At 39.6% G+C, this 13463-nt stretch overlaps 1 protein-coding gene across 4 annotated transcripts in view; it reads left to right on the top strand.

Annotated features, from left to right (window-relative positions):
• The window catches only part of Amph (amphiphysin), a 186252-nt gene that overhangs the window by 105725 nt on the left and 67064 nt on the right, over positions 1 to 13463 (top strand). For all 4 annotated transcript variants that reach the window (XM_034510012.2, XM_034510006.2, XM_076939331.1 and 1 more), the window contains exons 3-5: positions 3244 to 3298; positions 9059 to 9153; positions 12083 to 12178. In XM_034510012.2, coding sequence (XP_034365903.1) covers positions 3244 to 3298; positions 9059 to 9153; positions 12083 to 12178 — 246 coding nt within the window. The remainder of the gene's footprint in view (positions 1 to 3243; positions 3299 to 9058; positions 9154 to 12082; positions 12179 to 13463) is intronic.

Genomic DNA, 13463 nt, shown 5'->3' with positions numbered 1-13463 from the left:
TGCATACTATTTGCTTGAGATGCTGAGGGCAAAGCATCTTTCTTGGTGTAAAGTGAGGCTTCCCTTATTTATCTCTGTAACCCTGGGCTGTTGCAAAGATCCTGGAAGAGCACAGCCAGGCTCTAAAAGCCAGAGGTATCCGTGAGGGTCTGGCCTATAGGCTGTAGCACGTTTTTCTTCTATGTGTGGTCTGGAGAAGCCACTGACAACAGCCCAGATTCTCCACTTTGCTGGTTTGAGATGTGTGACATTGAGGAACCCAAAACTTACTAAACTGCACCTTTTAGAACTTTCAGCTTCAGATTATTTGGGGGTTAAATCTTTCCAGGAGAATAGACTATCTGAAGTCAGATTTGGTTCTCTAAATCTTTTTTTTTTTTTTTTCCAGAGCTGAGGACTGAACCCAGGGCCTTGCACTTACTAGGCAAGTGCTCTACAACTGAGCTAAATCCCCAACCCTTGTTCTCTAAATCTAATCTCTAGGATTAGGGATACGAAACTTGGCTTCTCTACAAGGACAATGTCATCTGCTTCTGTTGTTGAAGAGGCCATTATCTTCTAACTATCTGCTTCGTCCTTAACATGTCCAGTTCATTTTCTTTTCTGGATTTCTGCGAATTCTAGCAATGCTTTTCTGCTTAGAAGATCTACTGGGTTTTGTTTTTTTGTTTTTTTGTTTTTTTTTTTTTTTATCTCTGCCTTAACTACCGGTCAGCCATCTCAGTGTTCTCTGTGACTCATTTAATTGGGCAGTCTGGCCTGCATTTCACTGAGGTCACACTATTTCCATGGCTTTCTACACAAATGGTTTTAACTTTTGGAAATGCAAAAATTAACTGTATTGCATGTTCTTCTCTCTCTGGGATCCAGGGCAAGCATGCAGCAGCCGTCTTACCCCTGCCTGATGTACTACACTGTGGATCTCAAAGCAAAGACATGTGAGGGCTGAATGATGGCTCCCATGTTAGTGCCTCACAGCACTTCTGCTCACATCCCATGGCCCAAGACCATTCCTATAATCAAGTCTGGTGTTTTAAACTGTGTCTTAGTCAGGGTTTCTATTCCTGCACAAACATCATGACCAAGAAGCAAGTTGGGGAGGAAAGGGTTGATTCAGCTTACACTTCCACATTGCTGTTCATCACCGAAGGAAGTCAGGACTGGAACCCAAGCAGGTCAGGAAGCAGGAGCTGATGCAGGGATGTTACTTACTGGCTTGCTTCTCCTGGCTTGCTCAGCTTGCTTTCTTATAGAACCCCAAACTACCAACCCAGGGATGGTACCATCCACAAAGGGCCCTTCCACTTTGATCACTAATTGAGAAAATGCCTTACAGCTGAATCTCATGGAAGCATTTTCTTAACTGAAGCTCCTTTTTCTGTGATAACTCCAGCTTGTTTCTAGTTGATACAAAACCAATGAGTACAAGCTGTTAAAATAGTTATGAGAAATTGACAATAATATAATTTTTCAAAAATATATTTTGTATCATTTACATATAACACTTTCTTTTCTGAGGGGATACAGACCAAATTTTCTGAAGCCACAAATTATACCACATCTGTACATATTGTTTTTCCCATAATGCACACCTATAATCTACATGTTTATAGATGAGACATGGTAGAAGATTGACAACAATAATTTTTAATGGCTTCTAAGGTCATGTAACTTCGTTTCTTCTTTTTTTCTGTTCAGACCTCTCACCTTTTCACTCTGTGTAAGAACTTACAGATTCTCTCTGTCATATCTAAACCACCACAATGAGTATTCCCTCTCTCAGGGCCCATTGTAAGGTAACGTTTTTTAAAACACAAGGATAGTGAGGGAGAGATCAGGACACAAATCACCACAGCACACAAATTAAAATTTAGGATTGTTTATGGGATTTTCCATTAAGTGCTTTTGGACCAGGGTTGAATGTGAGTTATGGCCTCTGTAGAAAGTGAAGGGGTGATGTGGCAGGGGTGATCTACTGTATTTAGATTTAGATTTTAGTGGGAAAAGTCCTTTTTTTTTTCTTAAATTTTGCCTTAGCAGTCCTGAGGACTGTGGCATCTCTGGAAGCTCTTCACTCTCCACCTTACCTCAGCTGTATATCATGAGAATCCCATCTCTTGAGCTTCTTTGTGGAATGCTTTGCTACTCTCTTGTTTTAGAATTCCACCCATCATTTCCTAGCATTGTACAGTTTTCCTTCACTGTGGTTCTAAATGGCTCATCAAGTCAAGAGAACCCTAGAATTTTTATACCATGTCAATACACTAAGAGGGCAGCCACTTATTTAAAACTTGACTTCCTTCTCCCATCCTAAATGGAACTACTCTGATTGAAACTTATGTGTCCAAGTAAATACAATAACCTTCAGTCCTCATCTGATGTTAACAGTATACAAAGTTGCAAAATCAGTATGAGATTAATTCAAATATACACTTTTCCTTTGTGCTACACAGCATTCACAGAAACAATATCACTCTCTCTGTAGTCCACTGCTACTCTGTTAAGATGTACTTTGAGTCCAATATGCTCTTCAGGTAAATTATTTTTGTCAGTTTCTTTGTATTGACCACTGTGTATTTTAAAATAATTTTTATGTTTTTATGACATTTCATAGTTATATGTCTCCTAGTATTTTAAATGGGTGTTTAGGGTTAATGTCATTTGTGTATGATATACATATTTTGCCTAGATACTTTAGGCTTTGTGTTGGATAACGCTTTATAATCATATGCATAATCATTGGATTAATTTGTTATGCAAATATGACTGCCAGCCTTGTTCCCTTTAAACAAAAGGTGGAAAGGCTCATTTCTGTAAGTTTGTAGCATTATCACAAGACTAAATTATGTGGAGAGCATTGTGCTTCTGCATTTGCCTTCCAACGTCACCAGACTGACCTACAACAGCCAGCAGCATGACAAATAGAGGTGATGAAATCTGTATCATTATTCCCATGTATCTAAATTAAAAGGAGCTGTGACCTGTAAGTACACAGAAGTTTGCCTGCTGGACCCCATTTTCTACTCTTAGCAAAATCTTATTTGTCTTTTTTTTCTTCTGACTAGCACCTTTATAAGTACCAAGATAGATAGGCATATTATCTTGTTCAGATTGTGCTTACATATTTATATTTTTTCAATAATAAGGTTCTGGCAGTGATCACTGAATCTTATTGCTTCTTACATATTTGTATGCAAAATATAGAAAAGATGTTTAGCATCTCGGTACTTGTGTGTTTTTCAGGCAGAGGGTACCAGACTTCAGCGAGAACTCCGAGGATATTTAGCAGCAATCAAAGGTAATGTGTATGTGTGTTGTTTACTGCCTGCTTCCGAGCACAAGTTGTTCTTGGAATTTGTAGGAGACAGGAGTGAGTGATAATGAGGAAGCCACTTGGCTTTCTGGCAAGTAGGGTACTTGAATACAGGTGTTTTATTCCACCCACCTCCAATTTCCATTGAAATGATAATCAGAATATACAAGGACAAATATACATCTCTGCCCTTCTGCTGCTGCACACTAAAAATAAATGCCACCCACATGCCAGAAATTTCTAGGAAGGCTTGTTAGACAGAGTGTGTTGGAGACTTTACTGAAGCAAAGCTGCAGCTGGCTTCCCTTCGGAGGGAGTTAGGTCCCAAGAATACAATACTCACAAACCCACTAAAGATCTCTCAATATGGGGAGAAAGAAGTTGCAGCAGAAGCAGGTGGAGGTTGGGCAGAGAACACAGGCCTGTGGCTTGCAAAGAACCAAACCAAACTACCACCAACAAAACACCCCTCCTCTCCCCCGACACTGTTTATAAAGTCCTGCCAATATGCTACATTGTTTCCTAGACCGGAACAGCTAGGCCTTTGCCTTGGTTTCTGATCTTTGTCACGCAGGCTAAGAGGTTAGTGGAAGGGGAAGAGAGAGGTTGGGTGGTGAGGTGTGCTCAGCTAAGCTGTTCCCCTCAGCTAAGCTGTTCCCCTCATCTAAGCTGCTCTCCATCCATCACCAGTCCTTCTCTGAGTCAGAGCCAAGAGCACCAGAAGATATGATACCCCATATATTAGACCTTAAGAAGTGTGCAGTCAGGATGAAGCATCTTATAAGGAGTGTTAGAGAAACTCTCCAAAGACCGAAGGCCCAACTTTACATTTCACTACTCCCTAGTTCAAATAACCAGTTAAATACTAACATGCAATAAGTATCAAAATTAGATTAAAACACAAAGTATTTAGTCCTCATTTTTTCGGTGAATGAGGTCTCTACAAGATACCCCAAAAGATATAAACCAAGAACAAGAGATTTGATTATGTAAGTCGATATGTATTTAAAATTACCATATTTTTGACAATTTATTCAATGCAATTGAACTAAGATATAAAGGACCTAGAAAACTAATTAGAGAATGGTTTATTTTTTTTAATGACAAAATATCTTAAGAAAAAATTAGCTAGAAAAAAATTAAACTGGAAAGCTGAGGCAGCAAGATCATAAGGTCAAAGCTACCCTGATCAACTTAGTGAAAGAGTCTGGAAATGAAAATGTAAACCGTTGTTAAGGGTGACATAGTTTGGTGGTGGAACAGTTACTTGTGTAGTTGAACATCCATTCCTAGGTTCAGTCCCCAACACTGTAAAATCAGAAAGGAACAAAGAACTTCTGAGGGCTGTGACATGAAAATGCCATCTTTAAGACTCACCTAAGAATGCTTAAGGTGACAATGACACAGGGTTCTCCTTCTAGATAATTGAGTATAAGTTGGTCTCTTTTATCTCATTAATATAGAGAATGCTGCAGGAAAAGACTAACATAATTCTTTTCTTTAGTATGATGTAGAATGGAAGCCCCTTAAGTGAGGCATTAGTTCCGGTGAGGAAACTGGGTGGTCCATGAAAACAGCACCTGCCTGCTTCTGATGGCCACATCCCTCTGAAGGACAGGGGATCATTAGAACTTGCCCTTTCTTGGTTTCTGCTGATTGGATGGTATTAACTAGTTATGGTCCACAAACAGTGTTCTGTGTTGAAGTTACTTTGGCTAAAGATGGATGAATGTCTAAGCAGATGCCTGGTATGCTTCTCAGAGTGTTCTCAGAGCTGCCTATGATACTGTGTCCTGCAAAGATGATGTGGTGTAGGCAGTATATCCCAGGCAGCTTTTCTTCTCAGTGTTATGAATAAGTCATGTTCATTTGAACACATTTTGGATTGGGAAACACACTTAAACACAAGTCGCATGCATGCATTACATAGGTCACAATTGGTCTTTGTGAAGACATTTCCCTTGAGGTCGATTTCTGTTTTCACAGAGAACGCTGACAAACTGATAGTACTGCAGTGCATACAACCTCACCACAGCACATTTCAGTACAAAGAAATGAGATCAGCCCCAGAGGCTTCTGGGAGCTGAGAGAATTTGGGAGAAGCAGTGAGCTGCTGTCTGCATTCACAAACATCTTGAAACGAGTGCCCTAGCCCTGGCTCTTACCCTCTTTCTGCCATCTCTCCTGTGGCATTGACTGAACCTCAGGTATAGAAGCTGTGTTGTAGATGTGCCAGTTGGAGTTTGTTTTCCTGTGGCCACTTCTTCTCTGCATTTTGACCATCTTTGGATCTCTGTAGCAGTCTCTGTCTACTGCATAAAATAAGCTTCTTTGATGAGTGATAACTCACTGTGGGTGTAAGGATAAGTCTTTAGAATATAGTTAGAAACCATATTGATTTAGAAACTCGGCAGTTTTAGGTTTTCCATCCACTAGGATCTGTTACTCCTCCAACCACTGGTAGCTTGCTAGGTTTATAGTACCAAGCATGAGCTCTCCCATGCAGCAGCCATAAGCCCTATTAGATAGTAGTTGGCAGCCTCTAAGGAAAAGTGCTATTGCTCCCCTGAGGATGTCTTATCTTGCTTGTTATTACTGGAGTTTTTAGGCTTTATATTTTGGTAGGACTATTGATTGTTTTTCTCCCTTCGCTGCTTGAATGGCATTTCTAATACTGTGAGAGCTAGTTACTTCTCAGGGAGGAGGCTCCCAGGGCATTTCTAGCTTGATTCCTCCAAGCCCAGTGTCTGGAGTGTGTGGTGTGTCTTGAAAAATACAATTTTACCTTCAAGTTTTGGAAGGCAACCAATGAAACTGGCAGCAGCCTAAATTGTTTTAAGAATTCTGAACACTCCTGACCAACAACAGAAAGGGGAGCTTCTCCTGGGCCTGGGGTTTGGGGTACATAGTCTGTGACTCTTGCAGGGAGCATTGCTACCCAACGTAGTGTGACCCCAGTGACAACATTTTACAGGATTATCAGAGTGATTGCTTATTCTTCTATATAAACTGTCTTATTTTTAACTAAAATGTTTGCCTCAAGGCTACAAAAGCAAGAAATACTCATATTGGAGTACAGTATCAACCATTAGTCTTAGAGGATAAACATAAGCTCATAAAGTTGGCTTCAAATGGAAATCTGTTTTACTAAGTGCCTTGGAGAAAGCCCAACATTTTGAATAGAGGCTCCTGTCTAATAGAAACTGAATACTCCTCCTATATGTGACACTCTGTAGTTGATATACAAGCTTATAAATTACTAATCTTATATCACGTATTAGATATTATCTGCCAGCAGTAGATTTCAACATGGATTCTGTTCTAAGGTTAACAAATTACTTTGTAGGGAAACTAGACTTTAGATGTTTGATCTTTTATGTTATATTCTGTCATCAGAGTAACTTCTTTGTTTTAGTTTGGTTTTGTGCTTTGGGGTAATTTATAAAGAAAAGGAACTGAATTGGTTCATCTGGAGTCTGGGAAGTTTTAGATGCAAAGTCCTACATCTGGAAAGCTTCTCTGCCACACCACAGCATAACCATTCCCTGGGCAAGGGAGAGAGGTGAGGAGCTCATTCCTAAGGCCTCTGTGCTCTTGGAAATGAGCCAACCTGCTCAAGAGCAACATTAATCCACTCTTTAGGGGATTCTGACAGTCTCTGCTTGAAGACTTCGCTTCCTAACACTGCTTTGTACTGAGAATTAAGTTTCTTAAACTTCGAGATACACATTCAAATAGAAATATTTCCCAGCTGTTAAAATCTTCCATAGTCTTTGAGCACTTTAAAAGGAAGGCTAGCCCTTCTCCACTTGGGTCTCAATCTACCTGCTACCTATGGAGTCGACTTCTTGAAACCTCTTTCTATGTTACAATGGCTTCTTTTCAAATTCTCTGTGTATATACCCTGTAATGAGTGGACAGTCACTAATAGAAACATGACTGTAATAAAGCATCAGTGAGTAAAGTCTTACATAATTTTGTTTGAGGCCAGTTTCTCTTTTCACCACAAATGTCATTTCACTGACAGTAGTATCCCACAACTTGTCTAGAACCTGTTTTCTTATCTATTTATATTTTTTTTATCAGATCCAGACAAAGACTTAAAGAAAATACCAGGAGCCCTTGTCATTGAGATTATAGAAATACAATTAGTATTTGTTTGTTACAAAATGGAGGAGTATGTTTCTTGGTACAAGTTTGCATGTAGACAAGTCAGAGTGAATCTCTCATATGGGATGTGTAGTTGTCATCTCACTGGTAACCTTATCATGAGAGAATATATCTTCCCGTGCTTGAATATGGTTTCTGCGTCACCTTTGTCTTGTCTGTACTTGTATGCCTATGCTTCCTCCAACTCCACAGAGACTTTACTCCTCACCGACTCTCTCTGCCTTTGCTCCAGCATGTCCGTGCAAGAGTCTTCAGACACATGGGCTTCAAACTTCATTGTCAAAGGCATCTTGAGACCGCTTCGTAGTGCACTCCTCACTACAGGCTTCCAATTTTCTGAGGAACCACCAGACTGATTTCCAGAGTGGTTGTACCATCTTGCAAGATGGCTCAGCCGTTAAAGGCTAGGCACACAAACAAAAATATATATGTCATTCTTAAAGCTTGACCAAAATGGAAATTCTAACCTCAAGCCATGGATAATTTTATCAGCATTATCTGCAGCATCAAAGCTCATCAGAGCAGCATTCTTTAAATTTATAATCTCACTATGCAAAGTTAAAACATCCAGAGAAGTGTTAGAATTATGTCAAATACCCTGCAAGTGTCTTTAAACATTTTCTTAATTGTAACGACAATCATTGTAAATATTAGGAGTTGCCTCATCCCCAGGGTCTGGGGAGATAACCTGCAAGAGAGAATGGGGGAAACAGGCGAACACAAAGAACGAGCAGCTTGCTTACAGTCTGATCAAACTGCCATTTTTACTTTTTCACACACGGGTTATATACACATAAAGGCAGGATGTAGGGAAGGGGATGACGCAAGAGTGTAGGTGTTCTCAGAGGGAGTACAGATATTCCAGAACAGGGTATTGGCTGGGTGAAGGTTCAGGGAACAGGCCACTATGACTCTACTCTGCCTATGACTCCTTATCTATCTTCCTTATCTAAGTTGGTACTATCCACCAAGGCTACCTATCCACAAGGTCTATGACTATCCAGGCTGGTAAATTTCCACCAAAGCTGCCAGTTTACAATGTCTTACAGCTATCTGTTTCAGTGTTTTTCCACAGAGACCAAGACTTTGTGTTAGCAGGCTGACTTAGGCCTATTGCTGATTTTAGGCCTTTGATGTATAAGCAAGGCTTCCCCTGACCAGGAATAACACAACTTCATTGGTATTTGACATGACACTCAGGATGGCTCATTACTCTTAAATTCTGTACCTCCTTCCATTAATTTGAATAGGATAAAGAGCATCAATCTGATGTTCCAAATGCCTATCTAAATCCTCTTGTATACTCAACAATATTCATTAGGTTCCCTTTAATAGGCGACTAGAGCACACTGTTGTTGCAGTTCTTAGATGATGGCACTGGATGTTTTCTGAGACCCAGTGTTTTGCTACCATTATGTAACTGAAAAGATGAGAGCAAACATAAGTCTCAGAGCTTCTCAAGGAAAGATGTAAGTGTGCCATCACAGTAGTTTCTGTGTGACTTAGCAAACTGGGGGAGAAGAGAACAATGCTTCCCTGTTCCATGTAACCAGAACTGTTTTTCTCTAATGCCAGGTATGCAGGAGGCCTCAATGAAGCTCACTGAATCACTACATGAAGTCTATGAACCAGACTGGTATGGACGGGAAGATGTAAAGATGGTTGGTGAGGTAAGAGCTGGATGGCAACTTCTAGCAGTCCCTGAGTGGCTTCCAGAACGCTCCTACTGCTCAGCCAACATTCCACTTCACCACCTCAGGGCATGAATCAGGGCATGAATCAGGACATGGTGCAAACCAAGACGAGATACTAAAAAAGCATCCTGGAGTTCTGCTGCCTAAGCCATCCACAACTTACAGTGTGAGGGAAGGTGATTCTAAAACTATTTGAAGTTTGGGTTAAAGATTACTTTTCTTCAAAATAACAATGGCTCTTTTCTCTTACATACCATAGATTGTAACCGCTCAGGGCAAGAAAACAGAAGCTGGTTGATAGAACTCCATAACTGATATGCCAGATTTCAACACACTAACACAATTAGAAATTGTACAATCAATGCAACTTACAAGACATACTGTAGAAGAAACAAAAGTAATTTTAACTTGACAAAAGAGCCTTAACACATGCACTAACACTTGTTTGAAATCCAGATCCTGTCCCAACTTTATCTCTTGCTAACATAACATTTATAGAGAACTGCAGATAACTTCCAAATATGTCTGAAAATATCCATATTCTGTCTTCCAAATGAAGACTGTTATTTCCAATATTGGATTGATTTCTAGACCACTTCATGACTGAGTCCGAATAACTCATCACATTTAAGAAAAGTACAAGAGTCAGTATAACTTTTCTTTTTGATTCTCTGTCCCACAAGGTCTAAAAACTTGAGGCAAGGCAGGTTGTCCCATTTGGGATATAGGAAAGCAAGGGTGGGTCAGGAACATATGTCTAATACAGCTTCCCAGTCACCATTGTCAGGGCACTCAGCAAACTCACAGGTCAGCATCATTCTTTGTCCCACTATTAGCATGTCTCACCAATCATTCTGGCAGCTACCATGCTTCTTCAGTATCCTGCAGAAAAAACATAAACATGTCCTCTTCCCCATATTAGATACCTGACTGGGATCATGCTATATGTCACTAAGTGGATCCTTCCGATTCACGTAGGCATAGGTATGCCTAATTGTGGGGTGCCATAGCACTCAGCCGACACTTCCTTGGCATCCAAGTTTTTTTTAAAAAATTTAAAATAAAAAGAGCATGATTAAAATAAATTTGTGATGTATGGGGATATACCTCCCCCTTTTTTATTTTATGAAGTTATTGTTTTAAAGTTCCATGGGTCCCTTCCATAATACCTTGTCCTTGATGATTATAAGGAATCCCAGTAATATGGATAATATTAAGTTGTTGACAAAAAGTCTCAAATGCTTGACTGTAATAGCCAGTTACGTTATCTATTATTATTTATTTTATTTATTTACCTTTCAGATGTTATCCCCTTTCCCTATTCCCCCTTAACCCCTTATTTTATCCCCCTCCTCCTACTTCTATGAGGGTGTGCCCCCACCCATTCATCCATTCCAGCCTCTCTACCCTCAAATTCTCCCATAGTGGAGCATCCAGTCTTCCTGGGATTAAGGCCCTCTTCTCTCATTGATGCCTGACAGGGCATCCTCAACTACATATACAACTGGAGCCATGGGCCCCTCCATGTGTGGTCTCAGGCTGGTGGTTTAGACCCTGGGAGCTCTGGTTGGTTGGTATTGTTGCTTGCCCCATGGGGCTGCCAGCCCCTTCAGCTGGAAGGGCTCTTGTTAGATATATTCTAGCTTGCAAAATCTTTCAGGATGAGGATTTGGCAAAGCTGTTCCCACATACCATTTTTAAAATGCAGTTACCAAGTGTTTTTTGTCATCTTACATTTTTCTTGTATGAAAACATAATATTTAAACATGTTGTTATCTTACTTTGTACATTTCTGACTAATCATGTATTCTCAAAAGTTACCACAAGCAAAGAAAATTTAAAGAATACTGGAAAGTTGAACTGTTATCCTTATAACATTCCATGACTCCATTTTGTCCATGGCAAAGGTCCTATTGACCTTGACTTTTTAATTAAATGGCTGCTGTGCTACCTTAGACCCTGAGGATTCCAGAACATTTCAACCCTCAGTTCCAACTTCAAACATCAGGCTTTGGACAATCAAGCAACTGATCATTGCATGTTCAGCGTATCTACTTACAACAGATGAAGAGCCTTTTTTATTTGATGAGTTTAAATTATTTTGTTCACTACGATTCTTAAATTGGGCATTATAATAACTAGGATTTAGTTTTTGAAGGGCAAAAAAGGAAACAAAATGCAAATAAAACTTCTTTTTTGGGAAATGTTATCAGGTAGCCTAAACTGAACACAGACCTACTGTCCAGCTAAGGCTGGCCTTGATCTTCTTCGCTCTATTTCCCAAGTGCAGAGATTATAGATATGAGTCACTGTCTCCACCTTTAAATTGGTTTTGTACTGTTTCACTTTTTAAACAAAATCAAGATTTAACAATCACTTAAAAAATTTGTAAATGACAGCCCAAGTATGACATGGCAAACTGACAACTACCAGAGACTTTTTAAAAAAATCTACTATATACCTCATAGTTGCTAAGAGCCTCTCAGTATAATAGAATTTTCTCTTCATTCTTTAAATGATATTTAAGCTGTGTTTTGTTGTTTGTTTCTCTCTGGGACGACTCTAATTTCATCAATTGTTGCAGATAAGTTAGCTGTCTCACAGGAGTTTTTCTCAGTCTTTTTTACACTAACACACATCTACTGTGACTTGGGAGCCTGTTAAAGCCTCTGCATTCCTCAATATATCAGACTCAGTGATGTACTTAAACAAGCCAAGCTCCTTGCTTGTACTGTTAACTAGAACACTGACCAAATTGCCTTGAAGTTTTATTGCATCCTAATTAGACTATATCATCTCTTCTAATATCTCAGGAAGTATTTCTTACTATGGACTATGATTTTAAAGATTTTAGCAGTTCAGTGAAATGTGTCTGGGCTTATGGAGTCACTGTCTTCTCTTTTAGAAGTGTGATGTGCTGTGGGAAGACTTCCATCAAAAGCTAGTGGATGGGTCCTTGCTGACACTGGACACCTACCTGGGCCAGTTTCCTGACATAAAGGTATTTTATTCTCTGTGCGTGAAGGAAATAATTGAATGGTCTCATAAAGTTGTTAAAATCAGGGCAACAGAGGGGAATTAAAAGTTCCCAAGTTGAAATGAAAGATGTTTGTAACTTTTCATTTATTTAAGCTTGGATTTTTAATCTATTACCGTGAAATAAAATTCAGCTACAAAAATCAAATTGCCCCTCTTAGTGCACACTTCAGTGCTTCTTTCCTTACCAAAGGCTTTTCAAACCTGTATATTCGAAATCAGAAATCAAATACCTAAAATCTATTCAAACTTTTCTATATGTAGTATGAGGTGATTTTTTTGTTAGAATAAATGACAGTCACAGGGAGTGGAGAAACTGAACTGTGAATTTGAGAAGAAATATGATATTTCACTTTTACTGTTAGTTTCACATGTGGTCACAGTGCACCTAGGCATTTTTCTGTCCTTAAAATTTTCAGATTAAAATCAAAATATGAGCCTTTTTGGATGTTAAAGAATTATGTTTAAAACAATAGCTTTGATTCTTACCTCCCCTGCAGTGGTAAATAAAGAAGTGAATGGTTGCACGTTGTAGATCTGAAACTGTCATTGTAGCTAAAGCTGGGTTTGAACCAACATCTGTATGCAACAGATGTGCAGCAGTAGCCCTTTTCTTCTGTGCTCAACATGGAGTCAGGGTATGTTGACCTTCTAGCAGGGTGAGGAGGTTATGAAACAACATCAGTTGGCATCTGGGGCATCTCCTTGCACAAATCCACTGTGGCCTGGCCTTCTCTGTAGTCATGAACAAATACCAGGAAACTTCCTATGGGAAATGCACTGGCTTTGGCTGCACAGTGAAATGAGATGATTTTACCACATCAGCACTCGAGGGAGGGATAGATTTGCTGCTCCCACAGACTATGAATAAGGAGCATTTGGGAATTTCTGGACCACTGGGCAAGAACTTAAGTGGATCTCTCCAAATATATTCCTCTTGGTGGCCACATGTCAACAAAACCAATCTGAATGATGGATTCCCCTTGTTAACACAAGCACTAGAGATTTCTTCCCTGTGTTCTCATTTTTTAGAGTCTCTGTGCAGGCTTCTGTACATTGCACAGAACAGCCACCTGACTATCAGCAAACATTAGAGTCTAGGCTGCAACTGCTAGAATTTACTAGGTCCTCATAATTTAGTATAAGGAATTAGATGAGGAATGAAGGAATGAGGAATGCTAGAAACAGACTATATATTAATAAACAGAGGCTCAGTGGTGGTGGTTTCAGGCAGGCTGGGAATTTACTGT

Source organism: Arvicanthis niloticus, chromosome 8 (genome assembly GCF_011762505.2).
Source record: "Arvicanthis niloticus isolate mArvNil1 chromosome 8, mArvNil1.pat.X, whole genome shotgun sequence".
NCBI lineage: Eukaryota > Metazoa > Chordata > Mammalia > Rodentia > Muridae > Arvicanthis > Arvicanthis niloticus.
The sequence above is the reverse complement of the archived record's forward strand: the minus strand, read 5'-3'. Positions and strand labels throughout refer to the sequence as shown.